Source organism: Equus asinus, chromosome 16 (assembly GCF_041296235.1).
Source record: "Equus asinus isolate D_3611 breed Donkey chromosome 16, EquAss-T2T_v2, whole genome shotgun sequence".
Classification (NCBI taxonomy): domain Eukaryota; kingdom Metazoa; phylum Chordata; class Mammalia; order Perissodactyla; family Equidae; genus Equus; species Equus asinus.
The window spans coordinates 21,134,360-21,161,973 of record NC_091805.1 but is presented as its reverse complement, the minus strand read 5'-3'; the positions used below and the strand labels follow the sequence as shown (position 1 = coordinate 21,161,973).

The 27,614-nt window shown below is 35.0% G+C and overlaps 1 protein-coding gene across 4 annotated transcripts in view; it reads left to right on the top strand.

Annotated features, from left to right (window-relative positions):
- Positions 1-27,379, top strand: part of SYDE2 (synapse defective Rho GTPase homolog 2) — a 48,327-nt gene extending 20,948 nt beyond the window's left edge. For 2 of the 4 annotated variants that reach the window (XM_070486745.1, XM_014830114.3), the window contains exons 4-7: positions 891-1,017; positions 13,830-14,011; positions 16,924-17,155; positions 21,959-27,379. In XM_070486745.1, the coding sequence (XP_070342846.1) occupies positions 891-1,017; positions 13,830-14,011; positions 16,924-17,155; positions 21,959-22,449 (1,032 nt within the window). In that variant the 3' untranslated portion in view covers positions 22,450-27,379. Of the gene's footprint in view, positions 1-890; positions 1,018-13,829; positions 14,012-16,923; positions 17,156-21,336; positions 21,385-21,958 lie in introns of all 4 variants that reach the window. The other 2 variants (XM_014830117.3, XM_044749150.2) reach the window with 2 other exon arrangements.
- Positions 27,380-27,614: the final 235 nt, after the last annotated feature.

The following is a 27,614-nucleotide window of genomic DNA, read 5'->3' as shown; positions in this document are numbered from 1 at the left end:
CCTTAATTTTCTTGAAGGTTTATTCTTTTGAAAAACTCCAATTGCTTAATCAGGCATGTTTTCTCTTTACAGATACCGTGTTGATTTCTTCTCAAGAATTCATAGTGAACTTCTTAAGACTTGCTATTTTAGAACCTGTATGAACTGTTTAAAAAACAAATTTTTTTAGTGTAGCTTGAGGGGAAGGTGGATGGTGTCATGCATCTTATATACATTTGAACTAGAGATTTTATTTTACCTTTAATATGTTATTTTAATTGAATTTCCTCTATCACTTTATAGTCAATTAATTTGATAAGTTAAAAAATCCTAGGTTTGCTTTTGTTTCCTCCTGAGAATCTTTTTTTTCCCTAAAAAGGTAACTTCATGCAAATAGTATACTGGAACCTTATTTCAAGTAGTGTATACTTCTTTGTGGATACATAAACTGAGTTTTAATGAGATTAAATAACTTGCCCAAATTCACCAAGCGAGGAATGATGGAGTGGGGCTTTCTTTACGAATCCAAGACCCCTGTTTAACCACTGTGCTGTGTTACTTCAGTCTAGAGCAAAAGATATAAAAGGGCATATAAAAGGGCATCTTGGGGCATGGAGATATTGGTTGAACATATAAAACTAAACGGAAGAGATTTATCTTTGTTTAAGGTAAGACAGCCAGCACTACAGAAATCATAGTATATTGTTTGAATTTAAATGAAAGAACGGAATGTTCTAATTAAACTAATGAATATAGTCTGTGGTGAGATTTCAAAAGCTGTGTTTGAGGTATTTTTAATTAAATGCCATTAGAACATAGTTGATTGCCAAGTTTATGTGATTTATACATACTGTACAATTACATTTTCTTTTTATCAAATTTACAGAATGTGGCCATAATTTTATTTCTAGGTAGTAGGCCTTTACCGATTATGTGGTTCGGCAGCAGTCAAGAAAGAACTTCGAGAGGCTTTTGAGAAGGATAGTAAAGCTGTTGAGCTCTGTGAAAACCAGTACCCAGATATAAATGTAATAACAGGTAAGAAATAGATTTTATGTACACATATTGGAAAAGCAACATCTGTAGGAGAGAGAACTGAAATACTATTTTGTAGCCTAAATTTAATTTGGTTTTATTCTGAAGTCTTATTTCCTTTCTTTCACAAACACTACTGTGTTGTTTTCTCTGGGGAGGTCCCCGCCCTTCAACAGCTTCAATTCTTGGGCGGAAGTAAGACCCACAGTGAATTAGCTGTGGTAGCTAGCAGAAGGAAAAGGGTACCTTTTCTTCATAGAGGGATAAATAAAATGCCATCAGAGTTCAGTTTGACTGGAGCTTAGGTGATGTAAAGGCTTGACTATCTGGTCAGAGAACTTAGATTTATTTACTAGGCAGGGATGCATCAAAGATTTTTGAGCAGGGAGTGAAATCTTTAGAGATAGTCTTCAGGAATATTAATCTGGTAACTCTATGTAATGGGTTGAAGCTAGAAGAGACCAGAGGAAGGAAAACCAGTGAGGGAGCCTTGGCAGTAGTCCCAGCAAAGAGGTAATGAGAGCTGAAGGAGTCCCGTCGTGGTAGCAATAGGGGGAATAGAAGTGAAAGGATAGGAAGAAAGAGGGCCCAGACAAACATGACTTTGACACCTGGGTAATTGGGTACCATTAGAAGAAAGAAGAAAGCTGGGAGGAGAGCTACTGTTTTTAGTGGAGAAATGGAGAGAACGATGATAAATTGGGTTTCTTTTCAAACTTATATATTGACTTTGAGGTACCAGTAGGAGACCTAAGTGGATATATAAAGCAAAGTTGAGAGTACTCATCTACAGCTAAGAAGAGGATGGAGTAGAATTTGAGGGGTCTTTTTATTTACCCAAGTGGTGAACGTAATCCAAGGTAAGCATGGGAAACACGCTTCCAGTGCACCTGAGAGCTGGGGGTAGAAAATGGCAGTTTGAGGGACATTGGGATGTAGTTGTAATTAACGCCTTGCAATTGTCCATTTGTTTGAAAAGACAGGAACTTTGAGGATCTCCTAACTTTGGAGGCAGGCAAAGGAAGAAGAAACAGCTAAAGAGACTGAGAGAAAAGGAGTCAGAAAGTTTGGGGAACAAGACAACAGAGTTTAAGGAAAAGTGTAATGCAGTGTCATTCTGTGGAGGGATCATGTAAGATGAGAACAGAAAAAAGACCTTTGAATTGGGCTATTAGGAGATTATTCATAACTAATTGATATCTTCAGGGACTACTGGCTTATAATTCCATATTTGTTTTTGTTGTTTTACTTTTTGTTAATGAAGTTTTTGAGCATGTACAAAAGTAGAGACAATACTGTGATAAACCCTCTTTATCCATCACCTGGCTTCCATAAACAACACATGACCAAACCTGTCTCATTTATACCTCTCATTTGATTCTCTGCAAACTTGGATTATTATGAAGCATGTCTCAGATATCATATCCTTTCCCCTACAGATGCTCTGCTATGGATCTCCAGATCTTCTGTGTATTTTGATAGCTCTTTCCCTTCTCTCTACTGTCAACTGCCATTTTTTTCCCATGTTATAGGGTGTTTCTCTCTTCTAATTTGCTTTCTTATTTTACATACAGTTAATTTTCTAGGTGAGAATTTGAGGAAAGTTCCACTTGCACACATTGAAGAGATTTTTCTTAGTTGAAATCTTCTTAAACCTTACTTTTGGAATTGAGGCCTTCTAAACAGTTGAGGTTCTCAATCTCTGAACTCTGAATGACTATATTCTCATAGAATATTTAATGTATACTCTTGGATAACCAAAACTTTGATCCTAAGCATTTTAATTCTAAGAGAAAACAAACCAAGGCACTTTTTCTTTCTTATAAATGTTAGCCAATCAGAAATAATGGTTACTTTTATTTTTGTAAAAGAAGAAGGCTTATCGTTTCTATAAGAAAAATATCATTTCTACAAAATAGTAGAATTTTTCCTTAATAATATGTAATTAACAAAATCCATTTTATAAATTCATTGAAGAGAAGTTTTATAAATAGCAATTCTCAGGAAACTACACTCTACAACTAAATGAAAGGAAGTTTTGTCTCGGTGAAGCCTTATCTTAGAAATAAAAATGTCAAACATGTATGATTTTAAAAGATGAAGTGATGTGGTTTGAATTGATTACTTGCTATAAGAGAAGGTCCGTAGTTGGAAATTTACAGCATATGCAGAAGATATGAACAACAGGTCAATGAACATTAGGTTTATATCATTCTTATCTAAAATTGATAGTTTCCATAATTTATGAATTGGCTATTTCGTGGCTCTATTTTTTGTACTGTTCCATTTCAGTGAAGCTGTTTTTCAAAAGAACATAGAGCTGTTTTCTTTCTTGATAAAAAACCAATGAAATGATTTAATATTTGTCTGAGAAGGATCATTGGAAATGCAATAAATTATACAGAAGGTCTCATCTTGGCTCAAAATAAAGGGTATTGTTGATTTGGGAAATTGGCCAGTAATGGTGTTGCCTCATGTGTTTTTTCCATGTGAACTCACATTTCTGAGTAAACTTTGAAATATAATTAACAGTTCAGTAGGTCTAAAAAATGAGAAATTAATGAAGTGAATGAAAGAGTGTACTTACAGTTTAATGTGTTCTTAGTAGTTAGTCTGGAATACAGAATGAAGTGCTCCTGACAAACCAGATTTTTTCAATCAGATGCAAAATTTAAGATATGAAATCTATTCACACTTGTTATGGGGCTTACTTACCAGAACAATAGAAGAAATTAGAAAAGTCAAAATATTTATTACTTAGGGATTATTAGAAAAGAATAAATCTCTTGAGGAGGAAAATTCAGTTTGAATGTGTCTGCCCACTGTAAAATAGACTTCACATGTCAGTGCTACACAATCAGTATCTGGGTTCAGTACTTAAAAGTTCATTTGGCCATACCTTTTTCTGATTTTAATCCTACCTCAATTCTTTTATTTTCCTTTGAAAGAAAACTTGATCAGAAATAAGCCAGAAATTATCTTCAAATCATTAATAATTTTCTTCATTTACACATATTTAATATACATTTTTCCCATCATATATAGTATATGTTCTCTGATCTCTGGCACACTAACTTCCAAATTACTTCTGTTTGTCTTCATCTGAGTTGAACACAGACGTCTCAAGTATGTAAACACTAAGGAATGCAAAACATTGAGGAATGGTCATAGATTTAGAAACGAAAATATACTGAGGCAGTATGTGAGAGCCATTTGATCTGAGTAACACGTATAGAGTATGCCTAAAGAAAGCAGTAAGTTCAAAAAGTGTACGTGAGGTAGGGTGGGGTAGATTAATGGATTTAAAAAATTAATTTGTAGTACTAACTTCAGGAAATGTCAATGATTCTACATTCAGATCTACCTACTCTAGTGTATCTTTATTATCTATGTAAGTTTTACCTGAGAAAGAATGATTCTCATGGTTCTCTACTTGTATATTCAATATTCTGGTTTTAGTGAGTTAATCTTTTGTTATGGTAGGTGCCGGTAGAGGATAAGGGCCATTTTCCCAGGGGACAGAGTCTCACCTGAAGAATGAGGTTATTTAATATATTAATCTTCATAGTCCTGCTATTACTAGTAGAAAGATGATATCCATCCATCCAACCATCACATATTGAATGCTTACTATATGCTAGATACTTTGCTAAGGCATCTGGAATACAATGATGTGCAAGAGATAATCTCTGCCCTCAAGAATATTAGTCTAAAAAGGAAGACAGACATAGAGATAGCTAATTATAATATATGAGGAGGAGCACCTATGGTTAACTGTTGGAGGATCTGGGGCCAGAGTTCTAGGCACAGAGAACAGGGTGAATTTTGTGATTGAGAATTAATAAAATACAGATACTCCAAACCAGCCTCTGAGAGGTAGAAGTAGTTTTAGTGATTAGAATGTTTTGTTTCCTTTAGTGTGATGATACATGTATATCCCATCATGGGGATGAATAGAATTTTCCTGTGTAGTTGGCCCTCTGCATATGAAGGTGAGAGACATATGGTTTTGTATTATCTATTACACAGCAAACTTATGAGCAGCTTCAGAGGTATAGCCAGAACCAGTTCTTTATTTACCGATTATTGCCTGCATTTTCTTCAATTACATGATGCAAGATTTATTATGTTGCACTAAGCTTCTCCATTATAAGTTTTCCCCAAGTCTCCCTTAAGTACCTCCTGTAGCATTAAAGATTATCACCATAAACTTATTATCTCAAGGTTTTTAGGTCGCCAAAGTGTTTGAAAGATACTAAGAAGTCAGTATGGTTTAAGATGCTCCTGTCTATCGCTAAGTTTTGGGGATAAGGCCATATAGCTAATTTTTACGTTTATGAGTAGTTAGTATATGTCAAAACACTGTGTAAATACCTCCTTTCTGTATCATTTTATAAAATATTTTATTTTTCCTATAAACTCTTTGTCTGCTTGTAGAAAAGGAACTATAACTTTTACTTCATTGAACATAATTTGCATTGAGCATACTTTAAGTGCTTAATATTTGTTAATAATAATTCTTTTTTATTTGCCCGCAAATTATAGTGAAACGATCTTGAATTTGGATTAATTTAAAGCTCCATTTATATTATGGTTGTTTAGTATATTAATTACATAAAAGATAATGATATTTGAAATATATGTTTCACTAAGTTATAAAGTTATCTTTTCTGGAGATCTTTTAGGTTTTAATTTAATGTAATTGCATTATAGGGCATGTCTCAGACTACCAGGGCATACTGAGTTTTGTTAGAACTAACAAGTTGAGCTTTGTCAAGGAACAAATATGGAATCCTTTTTTTAAAAATCATGCCCTAGAGGGTTAGTAGTTTCTTTATTTGGCAGCTACAGAAAATTGCATTTCCACTTTCTAATTGTAACTCACTTGTCCTCTTTACGCTGAATGTTGTTATTCAGTGTGGGTAGGTTTAGACTGCAAAACTCATGATAGTTGTAAAGATCACATGGTATAAGTTAAGAAATAGGGATAAACAATTATTGCATGCCCTACTGTGTACAAAAGGCTTTATCGTTATCACATGTGTTGATTGTTATGATATGCCAAGCACTTGATCATATCTCTTCATATACGTCAAGGAAGAAGTTTGGTCAGTATTCTCTTGGTTCCCCAGTTCTATTTCCAGATTATTATCTGTTCACTGTTGAGTAGAAACTTATACTCTCTTGAGGAATAAAGCTCTCTTGAAGCTCATGGCATATTCCTATACCACCTTTACTTTCCTATTTAACGTCATCTACAGAACTCTTGGACATTCCCATTTATTCAGTGAAGACTTTGATATCTCGCCTGCGGTTATATTTCCAAGCAATGTTCTGCCACATCCTAAGTGATTTTAACATACAAATGACCAATCCAGAATCCATTTATTGAAAGACTAGCCCCCGTTGAACTATGTTTGCACCTTGTCAAGAATCAACTGAGCATAAACGTGAGGATTTATTTCTGGACTCTCAATTCTATTTCATTGATCTATATGTCTGTTCTTATGCCAGTATCACACTGGTTTGATTACTGAAGCTTTGTAGCAAATTTTGAAATTGGGAGGTGTTAGTCCTCCAATGTTATTCTTTTTCAAGATTTTTTGGACTATTTTGGGTCCCTAGCATTTCCATGTGAATTTTAGGGTCAGCCTGTAAGTTTCTGTGAGAAAGCAGCTGAGGTTTTGATAGCTTGTGTGTTGACTCTGTAATCGATTTGGAGAGTGTTGCCATCTTAACAGTATTAAGTCTTCGGATCTATGAACATGAGATGGCTCTCGGTTTGCTTAAGTCTTCTTTAATTTCTTTCATAAATGATTTTTAGTTTTCAGAGTACAAGCTTTGTACTTCTTTTGTTAAATTTATTCCTAAACATTTAGTTCTTTTTCATGCTATTGTAAATAGAATTATCTTAATATTCTCTTTGGACTGTTCATTTTTAGTGTATAGAAATACAATAAATTTTTGCACATTGATCTTGTAATTTGCTAAACTCATTATTAGTTCTATTAGCTTTTTAGTGAATTCCTTTGGTTTTTAGACATCTGAGATTGTCATATGCAAATAGAGACTCATAGTTTTGCTCCCGTCTTTCCGAAGTAGATCCTTTTTCTTTCTTTTTCTTGCCTAATTGCCCTGGCTAGAACCTTCAATATAATGTTGAACAGCAGTGACAAGAGAGAACATCCTTATCTTCTTCCTGGTTTTAGGAGAAAAGCATTCAGTCTTTGACTATTAGTTATGATGTTAACTGAGTTTTTCATAGATCTCCTATATCAAGTTGAGGAAGTTCCCTTCCATTCCAAGTTTATTGAGTGTTTTTTATCATGAAAGGGTGTTGAATTTTATTCAATGACTTTTCTGAGTCTTTTGAAATGATCATGTGGTTCTTGTCCTTTAGTCTATTGATATATTAATTGGTTTTCAGATGTTAAGCAACCTTGCATTCCTGAGATAAATCCCTCTTGGTCATGATGTATACTCTTTTTATTTTCTAATATGTTCCTGGATTTAGTGTACTAGTATTTTGTTGAGAAATTTGTGACTATATTCCTAAAAGATATTGTTGGTCTGTAGTATCCTTGTGATGTCTTTGTCTGGTAATACTGGCCTTGTAGAGTGAGTTGGGACATGTTCTCTTCTCTCTTATTTTTGGAAAGAGTTTGTGAAGAATTGGTATTAATTCTTCTTTCAGTATTTGGTAGTATTTATCAGTAAGACTGTCTGGACCTGGGCTTTCTTTTGTGGAAAGTTTTAAAATTACTAATTCAATCTCTTGTTATAAGTCTGTTCAGATTTTATATTTCTTCTGGAGTCAATTTCAGTAGTTTATGTCTTTCTGTGTTCTAACCTTCACCTGAGTTATCTAATTTATTGGCATACAGTTGTTCATAGTATTCACTTATAATCCTTTTTATTTCTATAAGGTAGGTAGTGATGTCCCCTCTTTCATTCCTGATTGTAATAATTTGAGTCTCTCTCTTTTTTTCTTGGTCAGCCTAGTTGAAGATTTGTCAATTTAGTTGATTTTTTCAAAAACCAGCTTTTGGTTTTATTGATTTTCTCTACTATTTTTCTATTATTTATTTCATTAATTGCTACTCTGATCTTTATATTTTCCCTCTGCTTACTTTGAGTATAATATGCTCCTCTTTTTCTAGTTTCTTAAGGTAGAAACAGGCCATTGATTTGGGACCTTCCTTTTTTCCTAATGTAGACATTTAGTGTTCTAGATTTCCCTCTAAACTTTGCTTTAACTGCATCCCACAAATTTTGGTGTGTTGTGTTTTCATTTTCATTCAATTCAAAATATTTGTCATTTTCCTTTTGCTTTCTTCTTTGATCTATGGGTTATTTAGAAGTGTGTTAGTTTGTGTCAAATATTTAGGGAATTTTCCAGATGTCTCTCTATTATTAATTTCTCATTTAATCCCATTAAAATCATAGGACATACTTCACATGGCTTGAATCTTTTTGTATCTATTTAGACTTATTTTAAGGCCTAGTGTATGATCTTTTGTGGTAAATGTCCCATTTGAACCCTTGAAAAGAAGGTGTATTGTAGTGTTTTTGGATATAATATGCTATAATTATCAATGCAGTCAAGTTGATTAATAATGTTGTTCCAATCTTCCATGTCTTTACTTGTTTTCTTTTGACTTGTTGAGAGAGGCGTGTTGAAATCTCTGACTGTGATTGTGGTTTTCACCCACCACCCATCCTCTAGCACCCCCTTTCCCTTAAAGACATCAGTTACACATATATTAGGTCACTTATAATTTGCTCTACAGCTCACTGATAACTCTGTTCATTTTTTCCAGCCTTTGTTTCTAATCTGTTTCATTTCAAATTGTTTCTATTGCTGTTTCTTCAAGTCATTAATCTTTTCTTCTGATATTAGTCTCATCCACTGTGTTTTAAACCTCAGACATTTTAGTTTTCTCTACTTGAAGTTTGATTTTTTTTCATACCTTCTATGTTTCTACTTAGTATGTTCAGTCTTTCTTCTTCCTTCTTGAACATATGAAATACCATACAATAACTGTTTTAATGTCTTTGTCTACTAATTCTATCCTCTTTGTTGTTTCTGGGTCAGCTTCAGTTGATTTTTCTCTTCATTATAGGTTATATTTTGCCTGCTTCTTTATATGCCTGGTAGTTTTTTATTGGATGTCAGACATTGTGAATTTTACCTTCTTGGGTGCTGATATTTTTGTATTCCTATAAATACTTTGAGCTTTGTTCTGGTATGCAGTTAAGTTACTTGGAAAGAGTTTGATTCTTTTTTAGTTGTGCTTTTAAGCAGAATGAGAGCAGCTTTTAAATGAAGTTCCTCTTTTTCTACTTCTTTGGTTCACTTCTGAAGCAAAACCCTTCTGTTTACTTATATAAGTTTCCCATGGCTCCTGTAACAGAGTGCTGCAAAGTGGGTGATTAAAACAACAGCAATTTATTGTCTCATGGTTCTGAGGCTGGAAGTCCAAAATCAGAGTGTCAGCAGGGCCCTGCTCCCTCTGAAACCTGTAAAGGAATCCTGCCTTGCTTCTTCCTAGCTTTCGGTATTCCGCTGGCAATCTTTGGCATTCCTTGGCTTGTAGATAGATCACTCCAATCCTCTGTCTTCACATAGTGTTCTTCCTGTGTGCATGTCCCGCTATGCATGTCTGTCTCTGTGTCCAAATTTCCACTTTTTATAAGGACACCAATCATATTGTATTAGGGCCCACCCTAATGATCTCATTTTAACTTGATTACTTCTGTAAAGATCCTATTTCAAACAAGGTCACATTCTAAGGCACTGGAGGTTAAGACTTAAATATATCTTTTTGTGGGAGACACAATTCAGCCTATAACAGGACTGTACCCAAATCCTATGAATTATCAAGTTTTCCACTTGATTGCTCAGAACAGGAGCTATTGCTAAGCTCCCAAAATTGTTCCCTCTAATCCTTTTCGCGTGGTTCTTTCCCCAGCCTTGGGTGGTTTCTTCACCTGCATGTGCTGATCAGTACTTAGACGAAGACTCAGGAGATCCTTGCAGATCTCCAGAGTTCTTTCTGGGCATCTCCTTACTCTCTAATACTCTGTCCTGCAAGCTATTGCCACTTTGACCTCCTTAGACTTCTAGCCTTCTCTCTTCAGCTTATATCTATCAGTATCTATCTAACAGGTCTAGACCTCTTAGCTTCCTGGGTTTCCACTTCCTCACTGTGACCTGGAAAGTCTTTCCTGGGAGTAAGCTGGGGGCAGTTATGGGCACACCTTGTTTGTTTCCCATACCTCAGAGATCACTGTCCTTTGCCTGATGTCCAATATATTGGACATAGTTTTTTTCAGCTATTTTGTCTAGTGTTCCCAGTTGTTGCAGGCAGGAAGGTAAATTTAGTCCCTATCGCTCCATCTTGGCTGGAAGCACTGGTCTGTTTTTCTAGCCTGTATCTGGGTTGCCAGTTGCTACTAGAAAAGCATCACACAAAGGTATATCTTGGTAGCAGTATAAATCTGTGAACTTCAAAATTGACTAGGCTCTCAGTGGCACTTGCTAATAATTATGTTTTCTTATCTGCTCACTCACTCTCTTTGTCTCATTCTCCAGAGTGTCTATTTAATATCTTGTTATTCCTCAAATCTTATTTCACCCATGTCACCCTTAGCAGATAACCTTGCCTCCTAACCTGACAGAGAAGATAGAAGCCATCAGATGGGAACTTCCTCTACTTTGTGATCCAACCTGCCAACATGCCTTCTTTGGCATACATCCTTTCCACTCTTCCACTATCCTTTCTGTAACAGTATAGAAATGATCATCTGTACATTTTGGACTAATTTTAATTCCTTCATGTGTTGTCAGAAGCCTCTTCTTCCTTTCTCTTTGGAGTCTTTGCTCAATTGATTATATTCCTCTCTCCTGGACCTTGAAAACCATAGTAATATCTTGTTTACATTAACATTTAAATGTTCAAGTCTCTCCCATCTTAGAAAAAAAAATCCCTACTTTGATCCTCTGTGGTTATCATCTTCTCTCATAGCCAGATTTCTGGAGCAGGTTACCTGTCTTTCTTTCTCTTTCTCATTTCTTTAACATCCATTTGCTTCCTAACAAACTGCAACCTGACTTCTGTGTCTTTTATTCCCTAGACTATGCTTACCAAGGTGGCTGACTTTCTTCTCTGGTGGACATTTTTTGGTCCTTGTCTTAAATTATCTCATTGTTTCTTATTCCTAGTTATAAAAGCCTGCTGCCTTAGAAGCACAACAGGAATTTCTTAAAAATACAGGGACATGAGCCCTGACCCTGGAGATTATGATTTAGTAGGGCTGCTGTAGGGCTCTAGAATCCGTTTTTTCAAAGTTCCTCAGGTTATTTCAGTATGTAGCCAAGTTTGAGAAATACAGTTCTCCATAATATTTAACATAGTTCTTCCCTAATCTAACCATTGTTGGGTATCAATTGATACCATAGACTCTTTCTTGAAACATTTGTTCCTTGACTTCCTTGGCAGCATATTTGCCAGTCTCCCCCAATCCCATCCCCGCCTCTTCTTACCACTCATACCTCCTTAGCCATTCTTCCTTAGTCACCTTTGGAAGATCCTCTTTCTGATTCACCCTTAAGAGCCGATATTCTTAAGGGCCTTTTTGTATCACTCTGTATGTCTCCCTGATAATCTCAATCATTCCCAGGTTTCCAGTTATCATCTCTAAGTTGATCATTCTCAGATCTGTGTCTCCAGCCATCCCTTTCCTGAGCCTCACATTCTTGTATCCAGCAGCCTTGAATGTCCCATAGATACCTTGAGTTTGACATGTTCAAAATGAAACTCCTTTCTATCGCCTAAAACTTGGTTTTCCTCTTTTTTTCCTATAAGTAAAGCCACTACTATCCACCTAGATGCTCAAGCCCCAAACCTAGGAAACATTCTTACTCCTCCTTTTCCCTCAAAATTACAAGTGCATTTTTGGCTTAGTGGTCTTATTTTATGAATTTATCCTATAGACATCCCTGCATATATACAAAGTAATGATGTGCAAGGTTATTCATTGTAGCATGTTTTGGAATAACAAAAGATTAGAAACAACCGAGGTATGCATCTGTAGAGACTGACTAGATAAAACAATGGGACATCTGTACTTTGGAATACTATCATGTGACTGTAAAAATGATTGAGGAAGCTCTCTGTGTACTGAAAAGATCTGAAGGATATGATGTTAAATGAAAAAGCAAGAAACAAAACAGGAGGTATATACTTTTATTTAATAAAGGGGAACAAATGGTAATACATTATATTTGCATTAAAAAAACACTGGAAGGATGAGGAAGAAACTAATGAACCACATTACTGTCAAAATTTAGACAGATTATCAGATGGGAAGCTTCTTATGTGATCATGTTCAAGTTCAAACCAAGCTTTCAAAGTAAGTTCTCAGTTAAGCTGAGAGCATGTTCTGAATCAGTGTTGTCTATATTTAGGTTTTTGATGTCAGGAATATCTCCTATTTTTCTTGTGATCACATTCCAGCCTTTAGCTAGTATTTTACCTACCTTGCTTATGTGTAACAACCATTAATTAACCTTTCCTGTTTCCTGTGCCACACAGGTCATCTCTCTAGAATCATAACCACTTGTGGTGTGTTTGGAATTGACTTCCCTCACTCCTAATGTAGTAACAAGTCTGACGATGTCTGCTGTTGGCTTTTGATTTCATTTGTTTGGTTTTAGGAATGATTTTTTTCTTCTAAAAATAGTGTAGCATTAGAAATTATCCAGCCATCCAGTATATATGTTTAACACATCTTCTGTATTAAAGAGGAAATATATTTATATAGCTCACTTATTTGCAAGGGCTTTGGACCATTGATATTCTTTTCTTTTTTTTATTGAGGTGTAATTGACATATTGGTTTCAGGTGTACAACATAATGATTTGATATTTGTATATATTGTGAAACGATCACCACAATAAGTCTAGTTAATATCCATCACCATACAGTTACAAAAATTTTTTCCTGTGATGAGAACTTTTAAGAGCTATTCTTGTATGGCAGTTATATCTCAATTAAAAAAAAGACAAAACAGACATTAAGTTTATCCTTTCGCAAGATAAATTACTCTAAAGCTATCAAAATTCCCATCTCTAGTTTTAAAAATTGTATGGCATAGAAGGAAGATGTGATTCCAATTTATTCAGACGGGTATTTTGATCCAGCTTCCTCTTTGGATGCAACACCCACTAAAATCTTCAAAGCAGTGTTAGGAAGAATATTCTTTATCTTGTCAATAAGTAAATAAAAAAAGATCTACTCTCTTGACACCTTTCAAAAATGCAACACAGTATTATTAACTGTTGTCACCATGTTGTACATGGACCATTGGTATTCTTTAATTATCAATTAAAAATCTAGAAATTCAAAATTCATGTAATTGGAATAATTTGCCATTAGTATGCCTAGCTTTCTTAACTTTTGTTTTATGTGCATTTAGAGGAGCTCTTCATAGGGGGACAGAATCAATAGGGTATATGTATCAAGAATTGCTTACTTTATGAGTAACAAACCTAACGTATGATAATTGGAAATTTTGTGTGTGCATTTTTAGCATGCTCTCAAAACAAAAAGTCGATTACCAAGGCAGTTTATAACAATACAAAATGCTAGTGTTTGTTATAATAGTTTATTTTTTATGTTGTTGCTTTTATTGTTTTCAGAATATTAAAAGTTGGCTATAATAATACTTAAATTAAAAAAAAATTCACTGCAGTTTTTTATTTCACTCTGAAGACCAGTTGCCGACTGTCTGTCGTTTTTGTTTTTCTAAAGGTGTTCTTAAGGATTATTTAAGAGAACTTCCTTCTCCTCTGATAACAAAGCAGCTTTATGAGGCTGTATTAGATGCAATGGCAAAAAATCCTTTGAAAATGTCATCAAGTGGTTGTGAGAATGACCTCAGCGACTCTAAGTACACTGTTGACCTGCTGGATCGTCTGCCTGATGTTGAGAAGGTAAGCGTAGTTGTTGTACATTTTTCCTGAAAGCCAGTTAATGAATTATGTAGTCAGCTCCAGAACTACAAATAATTTTTTAGGTATTTGACATTTGTGGCACTCATGAGTTTAAGCTCTGCCTTTACTAAAGTCTCCTTAAACAGCATAAATCTAGAAACTACTTCTTAAACAGAATAAATCTAGAAAATAATTTTATCTTTTCTGTATATGATTTTAGTCTACGTACAATACTCCCTATAAGTTTTTAAAGAGAATAGTTATTATTAAAATAATATATGTTTATTATAGAAAAATTGGGAAGATATAGAAAAGAATAGAAAATTGCAATTATTAATATCCAAAGGCAACTATGCTTAACATTTTGGTCTATTTCCTTTTAATATTTTAAAAATATGGTAACTGTTTTAGTGCACATGGCTTGGCCTCAAAACTTAAGCAACCCTCACCACCACCATTTCCTTCCTTCTTGCCTCTTCCCATTTGCCGCCTCCCCACAATCTAAATCTTGGGACCAGGATCTTTAGGTATGCCTACAACAGAGACAGAAGGATGGCTGGGTCTGCAGAACCAATCTTAGCCTAACTTTAGCTGTTGTTTCTTAGGACAAAAGGGAAAGTGAGAGAGAGAGATGAGGCTGGATTTGTCCACATGAGACTCACTTTGCACATATTTCTTATCATGTGAGGGTAGAAAGTGCAAGAGTGAGTGCAGGAATGTTAAGGTAGGAACATAAGCCCAGAAACTTCATTCATAAGTTTACTGTAGTCTTCTGAATGTCCTTGCTCTGTCCAATTAGATTAGCAATTGTTACTCCTTTGGGTGGGGGGAGGGGAACAGCTACAAACAGATGGGCAGAAGCAGAAGGGTGGGATGAAGGGGTAGAAATATTCTGTCTCCAATACAGGGTAAAATTGTCAGTGTCATTTTACTTATAAGTGAAGAAATGAGTGTCAGGGAATTTCAGTCACTTGCCCAAGGTTATATAGCTTTTCTGAGTGTTGTAGTCTGTCACATGAATTTAGGTCTTTCCGTCCCTAAAGCTCATGCTATTAATATCCTTTCTAAAAAGGCTGCAAAATATACCATTGAGTGGACTTGACATAATTTGTCACTATTTTGTATAGTGTTTAGGTTTTGAACTTATTTGTATATATTTGTACACAGAGATTTCTTTTCAGTTAGAATTACTTATTTAGAATCTCAGAGTGGAATTGCTGATTTAACTGATGTGAACATTTTAAGCGTCTTACTACGTTTTCATATTACTTTTCAAAAGGAACACAACAATTGCATTTTTTGTCTCATCTTATTTAGTAGATCAGAAGAAGATTTTCTTATTAATAAATAAAGTTGCATTTCTTGGTTTGCTGTTGAGATTGAACTCAATATATTTAACCAGTTGTGGTTGAGTGTGTGTGTGCTGTTCACAATATAACATGGTGATAATAGCCTTAAGAAGTCAATGTATGTGGAGTCCCACTTGTGTTAGGAAATGTAGGGTGAATGGAAAAGAGGAACAAATATTATTTACACTGTTTTTGGATTCACATATTTGACTGGTTTTGATTTCAAAATATCAATTATAGTCTTCTCTAGCTTTCATTCTCTCTTTATTCCTTCCCTTCACAGCCAAACATTGAAAGAATGCTTATCCCAGCTGACATCACTTCTTCACCACTCATTTACTACTCAGTGCATTGCAATCTGGCTTCCACCCTATCTCTCTGGACTTGTTCTTGCCAAGGTTACTAATGACCTTCTAATCGCCAAATCCATTTGTCACTTTTGGCTCCAGAAATAACATGTCATTTTGATTTTTTCTTTTTTTATGATTTTTTAAAGTTACAGTTTTTGTCATTTGTTTCTTCAATACAGTTATGAAGAAGAAATTACCCACTCATTTTATTTGTTAAATGATTGATTATGTGCCACTACTTCAAAAACATTCCGTGCCATAATTGCGTAAACCTAATTTAATAACCATTCTACTTCTTGAGCAAACACCCCTTACTTGAGCAAATGAGTAAGCATTCTTCAATGATTAAAAAATAGAGTATTTTTTTAATAAATTTTTCTTTCATTTCAAACTATACTATTCTTCCCTTTTCCATGGTTTATCTACTTAAAATTATTTATAACTTAAGAAGCACATTGGCATTTTTCCTAATCTGGATCATGATAGAACCTGGCCATGTTCTGAAATGGTTACCTTCCTAGATTTAAGGATAGTAGTCCCCTACTTATGATTACAGAATTTATCTGTACTTAAAAATGAACACTCTTACCCTAGTTCCCTTTCCATCACAGCCTTTGCTGTGGTCATTTTAGAGGAGAGGAGAGAGGAAAATGGTATATTTTCCTAGGGACTCTAGCTGAAATTTGGAATGCCTTCTTGAGCATTTTTGGGGTTTTTTTTTGGTGAAGAAGATTGGCCCTGAGCCAAAATCTGTGGCCAATCTTCCTCTTTTTGCCCAAGGAAGATTGTTGCTGAACTAACATCTGTGCCAGTCTTCCTCTATTTTTTGTATATGGGATGCTGCCACAGCATGGCTTGGTGAGCAGTGTGTAGGTCCGTGCCTGGGATCTGAACCCACAAACCTCGGGCTGCCGAAGCAGAGTGCAAGAATTTAACCATGAGGCCACCAGGCTGGCCCCATGAGCATTTTATAAAGAATATATATTTTAACCATTTAATAGATGAGATTATGTTGTTGGAACCTAAGGGTCCTGTGTAACATTTCTATAAGAAAATATATTTCAAGTTCCAAAAATCCAGCTTACAAGCACATCTTTGAAACAAACTTTTTAAAAGTGACAGGATGCCTGTCTGTATTTTCTGCTATAAATTGTGTCCTTGAATTTGCCCCTGTATAACTCCATTAAGTGAAATTTAATTTAATTTAATTTAGGCGAGTCTAACGATGTTGTTGGATCACCTGAAATTGGTGGCTTCTTATTATGAAGTGAATAAGATGACCTGTCAGAATCTGGCCGTGTGCTTTGGACCAGTATTATTGAGTCAGAGGCAAGAGACTTCCACCCATAACAACAGAGTCTTTACTGATTCAGAAGAACTTGCAAGTGCTTTGGATTTTAAAAAACATATTGAAGTTCTTCATTACTTACTTCAACTCTGGCCAGGTAAATACTTCTATGGACATATTTTTCTCTTTCAATGATAGGGTGTTTGAATTAGCTTTAAATATTAATTAGCACTAAATTAGCCTTAGTTTGAATTAGCATTAAATATGCCCATATATGTTTGAAGAAAATCTTTTCTAGATTTTGCTTTTTCAAACAGTTATGAATTGATACCTGCCCTTTAGATTTCTCCATCTAAAGTTTCTGCTTTTGCTGATAATATTATAAACATACAGATCAGTGTACACATTTGGGATCTGGTCGGATCTGGATTTGAATGCTGATTGTGTCACTTATTAGCAGTCTGACCTTGGGCAAGTTCCTTAACATCTTAGAGCCTCAGTATCATCTTTTGTCACAAGGATTTAATAATATGTTTATAGGGCTTACAAAACGATTAAATGAAAAAACGTAAGGTGCTCAGAACAGCTTTTGGCACTTAATAGGTACTCAGTAAATGTTAATTTCTTTACTCTTCTCATTTTTGGTCCAATGGGTATGAAGCAGAATTTGTGTTTCTCCTTTAATCATTTCTTCCTGACATCTGTACTGTATTCATGGTCATTCTTCCTATTATCCAGGCTCAAATTAACAGTTATTTTTGATCTTTCTCTCTTTCTTATTCATCCCTTATTCCAGTCAATAACAAAAGACGGACAGTTATTTTCCTAATATATCTCTTATATAGTTTCAGAGCTAAAAGGAATATGGATTTAGTTAGATGTTTTACAAAGGATGCTGTATCTAAGTTCCAAAATTTTTATCCTTTAGTAACCTCTGCTCCCCTCCCCCACCCAGCATAATCCCAGAGGTGAAAGTACTAGATGCTTGGTGTAGCACTGTGGTAAAGGGCTTGGGCCCTGGAGCCAGGCTTGGATTCAGATCTGGGTTGTGGCGCTCACCAGCAGTGTGGGCTCAGGCAAATATTTAATTCCTTAAGCTTCAGTTTGCTTCTCTATAGATAGCGCCTACCTCAGTGTTGAAGAATTATCTAGATAGAGCATCTAAGGCAACGAGCACACTGCTTAGTGTAAAGTGAGCCCTCAGTAAATGTGCTTTGTTACTCATTTGTTTATATGCGAAGGATAGACCAAAGTACAAAGGAATGCTTGATTTGCTCTTTTAAAATACGTAAATCTAATTAATTTTAAAGAGTCAATTAAAAATAAAGCTAATAGAAGTTTTCAACTTTTAAGTTTGGAGAGTGAAAATTTTTGTTTTCTTTTAAACACAAGCTTAAAAAGTATTTCTAATTTATATTTGAACTGAAGTAGTGCATATTTTTAATTATTTAAAAATCCTGAATCAAGATTCTCTGGATAATTGATCTGATTTCTGCATTTGGTACTCAAGATAAGGGATCTGTCAGGTTAAAGTTTTAAATGTACGTTTCCTAGCTTTTCCTAGAACTGCTTTAATTCTAATAAACATCAGGAATTGCAAGAGGAGCCATCTTCTCATTCTAATCACAAATAAAATAAAAGTTAATATCATTAAGTTTACCGTCAGTACTTGAGTTCTTTATCAGTTCTGTATCAGAGGTTAATATCATTTCATTATTTTGTAATAGCCGCCTTAATTTGGGGTATAGGAGCAAAAACCTACCTTATATCCTATGTTATAGAAAAGGCAGGTTCAGATTTCAGATTCACTCTATTTCAATGACAACCTTAAACAACTGATTGCTAGCGAATAGCACCTTATTCCAAAGATTTGTGTTGTTGGATTTAAAAATAACTGCTGCCTTTCCATAACCGGTTATTTTCTTTAGCTGTAGTACCTGAGACAAAGGACAGACAGGGCAGAAAGATGAGAGGGAACAGCAGTTGGTTTTGCCCTCTAAATCATTTGCTTTTTTAGTCAAGAAAAGGCAGAAATCAAGCAGAGGTAGTGCAGTCACTGAGCCTGAGAAAGTTGATGTTGCTGTAGAGAGTGGGCCATACCTGGCATGTTAACTTGGCGAGCGCCCACCTCTGTGCATTCAGTGGAAGGTTTTGGCTCTCCTTGCTATGCATCTCTTACTTATTTTTCTTTTTGGAATTTCCCCCACTCCCAAGATAAAAAGAGTTGATTCCACCCTTCCCCCGCCCACCTTCCTTTTTATTTTCTTAGTTTTTCTTTTTGTGGTATTTTCTGTTTTTTAATTTTGGGCAAGAATATAATTTGCTTTGAGCTTTCTATTTGAAAAATCTTGTCTTAAAGTGATGAGGTAGAACCCTAGTACCTTGGCGCTGAAAGGTGAAAACCGTCCTGCCATTGGTTTGTCAGAGTGTCTTCTGCCAAACCCTAAGGTTCTTCGGAAGCAGCTTTGGGGCCAGATTGACAATAGGTAGGGGAACAAAGTGGAAACACACTTTCTTTTTGACCAGAACAGTCTCATTTAATCTTTTTTATGCATTGAGTTTTTACAAAATTGTTGCTTTTTTGAAAATGGATTTTCTATTTTAAGAAGAATATTGAAAATTAGTAGTAGGCCACCTTTCACTTTACAGATGGGGAAATAGCTTTAGAGAGAGCGTAACTCCTAGACCAGCTGTTTGCTGTGTCACCTTTTGCATGATGAGTAGATTTAGGGCAGGATTTTTTGGAAAAGCTATACATTTTTTGCTAATCCTTTTTGTTTTATCTTTCTCAGTAAACTAAGCTTCATGAGGTCAAGGTCTATATTTTGCTTATTCTTGTACTCCCAGATCCTAACAGAATACTTGACACTAACTAGACATTCAATATATTCTGTTAAATAAGGTAATTATGCTATAGAGAAAAGGTTAATAAAGCGTTAATTAAAAATTTAAATCTTTTGGTAGAAAAGATAAGAAAATTAAGGTTCTTAGTAGTTATCATTAGACTTTGAAACTTTTTCAGCAACCTTATAGACTACATTTTTCATTTTATTCTGTTGAGGAGTAGTCAACAGCGCTGGGAAGACCAGAACTTTTCTTTTGGGGTTAAGATTAGCCATTTTCTCTGCATTATTTAATAGGAAACCATTCCACTATCATTAGTTTAAAAAGCCAGTGAAGTTGATTTTTCAGAAATTGAATTTTAATATAAAAGATATAAAATATCATAATTGGTTTCTTAATGTTTTCCAAGAAAATATACAAAAATAATGTTCGAATAGGGACGTGGTTAAACAACTTTAAGCAACTGGCAACAAAATGAATCTGGGTTTAGATAATTGTCAGAAAACAGGCACAATAAGACCCGCTTAACACACAGGGTCAAAAATGTTTTACTTTGGTTGGATCACTAAACAGATGACCTCACGGTTAGCAGAGCACTGTAATGGTTTGGCAAAAACAACAGGCATGACACTTAAGCACTAAGAAGAACAGGAATAGCACAGAAAATGAAGGGAGAGAAGCAAGGAGGCTTAGTGGAGAGAAGCAGCTAGAGGAGAAAAAGGAGTGTGAATAATTGAGCAGGGGAATCCATTCTACAGTTACATCAGTGAATGGCATGGGACATTCTGCATTAATACGGTTATTAAAGATCAGTTTAAAGTAAATATCAGACTTTTATTTTCTAGAAAACTTTAGATCAAGAGCCTGTAGCTATTCATAATGATATACAATAACCATCATAAAAATGCAGATAAATAGAAATGTTAAAAACATCCCTGTATACAAGTATCAAGCATAAAATCTAAGTAAAAAAAATTACTTGATCTCTGGAAAACGTTATGGATATAACTGCAAGTCTGGAAAACTAGAACCTCATACATGTTTGTTTTATTTTTCAGTTATCTTATTTTGTACAATAGGCAGCAAGCATTCGTTATATGTTGGAATGTAAAGTTGGTGCATTATCACTGATAATATGTTCCCTTTATCTTAGTGAAGGGAAGTATAAATGGAGAGGCACTTATTAATGGGGAATAAACAAGCAGAAAGAGAAACGTATTATGGACAACATTTAATAACTATTCCTCAACATTTAAATTAAGTCCATTTTATATGCAGAATAGCCTTAGACAAATGTTGTGTTCAATATACTAAACAAAAAAGTAAGTGGTAAAGCCTTGGTTTGTTATGAAGTAACATGTGTCTCAGTGGTAATCTGTGTGGCCAGTACAATGCATACTCTTAGAAGAAATTAGTCTTAGTATGAGGAATGCTTTTTGAGATTGTTAGATACCTAATCAGAATGGGAAAATAAAATATCTGTACTATTTTCAGGCCGTAAATGAAGACTATTAGTAGCTAATGCTGTATAATCAAACTCAGGTAATAAGTAGTCAAGTCTAGTATTCTTGCATTTTATCAAAGTGAAATTTGGGCTGCTTAGTAAAGTAAATTATGACTCTGCTGCTAATAGAATTGCAAAAAAACACAAAGGTCAGAACTTTTAGAGTGAGCACTTTAGATGCCTTTGCCTTATTTAGATGTTTGCAGACGAAGGAACTTTGTTTTGTTTTGTTTGTACACCAACATGCCTTGCCTGCTTTTTGCTGTGGCTTTTAATTTAGAAGGAGCTACCAGCTTAGCTACTGTTTGAATTATAGCTAGATAATAATTAACTTGCACTGGAAGTTAATCAACGTTGGAAATTTGGTTTGTTTTGGGATGTTATGATATAGCATGAATTAGCACCACTGAACATTCTACTAGCTTCTGTCCCTAATCTTAATTATGTCTGGTGATAGAAAAAATAATTGTGGAATGCTTTCTTCTGATAGTGTGCATGTTTTTTGTTTTATTGCATGTTTGTAGTTGATTATTAAATGGCTTATCTTTAGCTCTGTTTTTTTAAGGTCCGTTGGATTACTGTTACTAAAGCAAGTTTATTGTTTGTTTCCAGTGCAGCGTTTAACTGTTAAAGAATCAACAGACAATTTGTTCCCAGAGCAGAAGTCTTCTCTAAATTATATGAGGCAGAAGAAAGAACGACCTTACCTGTTAAATTTGAGTGGTACTGAGTCATCAAGAGTACTTAGGCCCAGGCAAACCAGATTAGACAGTCCTCTTAGCAATCGCTATGCAGGGGACTGGAGCAGCTGTGGAGAGAACTACTTTTTAAATACGAAAGAACATTTAAATGATGTGGATTATGATGATGTCCCTTCTGAAGATGGAGAAAATTGTAGCAAAATGTATGGACCAGGTATAGTGATTGAACAGCCAAGTCCCGTGTCCAAGGAGTGCACATTGCAGACATATTTGACAATGCAGACAGTTGAGTCTACAGCAGATCGAAAAGCCAATCTCAAAGATCTACAAGAAAGTATTGACACTTTGATTGGAAATCTGGAGCGTGAGCTCAACAAAAACAAGCTTAATATGAGTGTGTGAGATTGAGAGTTTTTATTTGGTTTTTCATAATACTTTAACCTGTCAAATCAATCTTTCTCACTTTCTTATACCTCTCACAGTGACGTTTTTCTTACTTTACTCTTGAAACCTTCAATTAGTTTCTAAGTTCATGTGATTCAATTAAAAACTATTCATTATTAGAATTTTTACTTATCTCATTAGAAAATTTTTCTTGGGGTAAAGATAACATGGACTTCTTGTGGGTATTTTAATGAATCTTGCCAATTTTTTGGAGATAATTTTTAAATGCACTTGTAAGGTTCAGAGAAGTTATTAGCCCCTTAAGATTTCTGTACTTTCTAGGAACTGCTCTTCTGTAGCTGAAATAGATGTTTCCTTTAGGGGAATGCTGCAGCTGCGCAGTCTGATTTGCGGTATGAGTCCATGTACACTGCAACATCATTGATCAGATTTCATTTGCAATGCAAATGCTGCTATAAGAAAACCTTCTTATAAATAAAAGTAAAATTATACAAATATTAATGTATTAACATTCAGTAATTATTTAAATGCTTATAAAATTAAATATTTTTATAATCCTGAAAATATGTATATATTTATAAGTGCCTATATGTAAAGGTAGTAGAATGGGGAGAGGGATTTGCTGCAGAATCACATGTATCTTTAAAGTATATATGTCATGAGGCCAAAATTATTAGCTTAAAATATCTTTTTCAGGGAAGGAACTTTTAAGTTAAAGGAGGAGCTGTACAGAAACACTTGAACCAAAACACTAGAAGCATCTGAATAGAAATAATAGACTTTCTTTTTTTGATTCACTGAAAGTCACAATATCCCCAGTGAGAAGTCATCTTTTAAATTGAAATCCTCTAACTTCTTAAGGGATTAAGTGCCCAGATTTCTGCACTAGGAACTTAGATTAAAATAATCTTTACCTATTCTATGCATTTTTATGTTCTGCTTTATGAAACAAAGTAATTATACTTAAAATGTATTTATTTGTAGTAGTGCATTTATAACAATGACTTTATAATTACCCTCATTTGTTTCTAAAGAAATCTTGCCAGCATACTACATGTTATTGATTTTTAAAAGATAACTTATTTTGGCTAAGTATATCTACAAGGTAGTCATTATAGTAATCACTGCAGTGTTTGAAAATGTAAACTGAGAAGTCTTTTTTATTAAATTGGAATGTATTTTTTTAACTTTTATACCCACAGAATGTGTAATTTTTTTAAATTATAAATAAAATTTGAATTACCAACTTAAAGACATAGCAGCCATTAAAAAAACTGACTTCTTGATGTTTTCCTAAACATTGAAGTATTTAACTATTTCTATGCAATATAGGTTGGTAAATGGAACACCTCGTTATTTAATTTGAAAACTCAATTGTTAAAAAAACAGATAAAGAACTATTTTTATATGAAATTTTCACTTTTTAAAGCTTTGTATAGCAATTCAGAAGAATACCAAAAGAGTATGTGACAGGTATGTATGTTGAGTAAACAGTCAAAAGAAATGTACTTCAGGTGTTTTGTGGGAGGACTGTCTCGGTCTTCTTCCCTTTGTTTGCTTTATCATGTCTGTTGGATGAACTGAATACGATGTTCCAGCAATGTGAACGTTTTATTAAAATATTATAAGCTTGGTGTCATGCTATTAATTATCATAATGAGTTTAAGGATCATTTCTCTTAAGGTCCTTCTTTTTAAACCAACATGTTAAAGTATTAGACCATCATTTAGTATCCATAAATGTATGTAATAACATCTTTTTGTCCAAAATTGAGTTTTCCAGAATCTGAAATACTTTAAGGGCCACACTTACTTTGTTATATAATTTTGGATGGGAATAGTTTTAAAATGAATCTCTGCTCTCTTACATAGAAAATACTAAACAGTTTTTGTTGTCTAAATCACCAAGTCGTAACTATAAACCTTTTATTGACTCACCTGTATTCAGTAGTGCTCAATAAGTTTATGCCTTTATTTTAAATGGCCTTTCACTTCAAATCTTTTTTGTTTTTATACCTGCTTTTTATAAACTCCTGAGGTCTTCCTAGACTGTTAGGCTGTCAACTGGCATTCCCTTCCAAGACTACCAGCCCTAATGTTTTTAAGGATTCAAACAATTTTAATTTTAGTGCATGTCCCTGAAGAAAAATCTTAAAACAGTTCGGACGGATAGAAAATAAAAAGTAGAAGTGCTCTCGCTGCCCTCCACGCCAAGCCCACGTTTCCGAGGTAATGGCCGCTTTTTGTTCTTCGGGTAGCTGCCTCCCTCCCTCCAGGGTTATTGCCACTGTTTCTTGGTTTGTCATTGTCTGTTGATTGTCCATTATGGATGATAAGCAGTGTATCTCTCTCCATTCCTCCTCCCCATTTTATGGTTTTAGTTCTTCTTTTGGTTTCCTTTGTAACTTTAGCTAGTAATCTTTATTTCTTGATCCATCAGTTTTAAGCAGTGTCTCTTGACTCCCCACCATTGTGGAAATGACCAACCCTCTGCTTTCTTTCCAACCGATTACTGTCCTTTACCTCCTAACTTCTCTAAGTTACACTCTTAGTTTATATAATAAACATTAATAGATGTATATTATTTTGGGAAACTATACTTGACTTAGGCTTTTCCTTTATATATTGATTCTAAAAACTGCAAATTGACAACTAGCAGTTATGTGCTAGATTATGCAAAAGTATTCACAGGTAAACCAGGTGACTTTGTCTCCTGTATATCCGGTCTTACATCCTGAAGTCTGTGTTGGTTTAAGCAGAATGTTCCAAGCCAGAGGTCAAATGGGTTATTTTATCTTACAGCCATCAACTTCTCTAAATCATGCTGTGTGTTATTTGCTTCATAATTGGGTCATGACTTTTGCAGATTTTTATTTTTCCTGGAGCAAATAAATTGCTCCTTTTTTTGGACAGAAGAAAAATGCTTTCTTCACTATAACACTTATTTTATACTATTGAATTACCAGATTTGTTCAGAGTGCTTTTGGCTCTCAACCTGAGATTTCTAATACATATTCTTGCCTTTGTATATTTTTCTTTGACAGAAGAAAAATATCTTCTTCACTATAACCCTGAGATCATTTTAAGGTTCTTAATCAAGTCTATCAGACTTGGACAAAGTAACTTTTAGCTGTCATCCTGGGATATATATTTTTTGCACTCCTATGTTCTGCTTTGTTTTGTATCCCACTCTTTCTGGATTTCGTTTTCTTTGTTTGCTGAAGTATATTATAAGTACTTCCCCCCTGACACACACAAAAAGGGTGCATGGGAGATAAACTCTGAGTCCTTGCATGTCTGACAAGGCCTTTATTTCTTCCCCTTACCTCATTTTGATTGGACCTGCAGTTCTAGGTTCAAACTCATTTTCCGTTAGAACTTTGAAGGCATTTCTCCTCTTTAATCTTCTAGCATCCAGTTTTGCAGTGATTCAGGCGAGAGAGATGGTGATTCAGACCAGGCAAGAAGCAATAGAGGTGGCAAGAAATTGTTGTATTCTACGTATATTTTGGAAGTAGGAGCCAAAAGAATCTGCCAGTGGACTCTGAAAGAAGTAAGGCCTGAGCATCTGAAGGATGGAGTTACCATCAGATGACATGGAGATGACTCGTATTTTTTAAATGAGCTCCTTGTAGTGGATGTTGTTATTAATATATTAGTTATCAAAATGCCTTATAGTGTCCTGTTAACTGTAAGTACTAATGCTCCTGCACTGGTAATGATGTCCGTAGAGTCATTGCAGGAATAAGAAAGCAGGAAGACTTCATATGGATCTAAGCAAAGTTCCACATTGTAGCTGTCTTTGGAAAATTCCGATTGTGTAGCTTTATGTTAGGGACTGTAAAGAAACAGCTTTGGATAGTGGTGTGGTTCCTAAAAAGAATTGTTTCCAGACCACAGAGTGACTATGAGGCGTAGGCTTTTATCATTTAAAAACATCAATTTTTATTTACTTAGATAGTAATAAAGTTTAATTATTATGTTTAATAAGAAAGAGTCATAACTTGAGTCTTACTTACTGACCTAGGACGTTGGTACAAAGAGGAATGCTCCTTGGCTCTTTTCCTTGCCGCATGCTCACTGAATTCAGTAAGGCTCATATTTGATAGACGTTGAGGTGCCAGAAATCAGAGTGCTTGGTTGCATTTGACTCAGCTATAAACTGACTAACTCAGGTAGAAATTGTATTTATTGAAAAAAATAATGTGTCAGACGGAAGGCTATGTTAGGGCGCTGAAAATATTTTGTATCTTGATCTAGGTGGAAGTTTCATAGGTGGTTACATACTTCAGATTTGTGCCCTTTATGGAAGTCATACCTCAATTTTTTTAAGTAATTTTTTTTAATGGGAAAGCTAGAGAAATAGACTTGGAAATAAGCAGAACTAAGAGAAGCTAGGTGATCAGAATGACAGCGACCAAGGCTATGCAACGTTAGGGTACTGCTGTTGCCGCCACTGCCCCCAAACATAGTCCCCATATACAGCACTGGAATTCATTATAAAGTGTCCCTGCTCCTCTGCATCACTGCTGACTCAAAGGCCCTGACAGAAGCATCAGATTGTGCCCCAGCTTCCAGGAGTCAGAGAGCAATGGGCTAGCATCATTTCCCCGAAACTTAAGACAGTGGTAGCTTCTATAAATATAAGAAGGGATTGAGATGCTGAGCAGTGACAAATATCCACACATCCCTAGTCTTCATCTCGCCCTGTTGCCCCCAAATTGGAGTCTTTCTCTCACCCCCATACCCAACCCATCAACCTTCTCTGACTGCTATATGTCCTGAAACTGTGCACTTGTCACTACTTACACCCTTGTCCAAGCCACCAGCATCTCTCAGTCTCTTCCTATTTCATCTCTTTGCTATCACTCTCCCCACTCCACACCCACAATCCATTCCATACATGGAAAATAGCAGTCATTTAAAAAGATAAACCACATCATTTCCTGGGCCTTTTCCCTTGCTCCTTGTGCTCTAGCAACCTTGAGGACCTCATTTCTGTCTTAGGACCTGCACTTGCCATTCTCTGGAAAGCTCTTTCTCCAGATCTTACTTGGGTAGCTCTTTTTTGTCATTTCACTTCTCTGCTCAAATGTCACTTCAGAGGCTGCCTCTGAAAACCCCATCAGTAACCTGCTTTGAGAATTCAGGGGAAAAGATGGA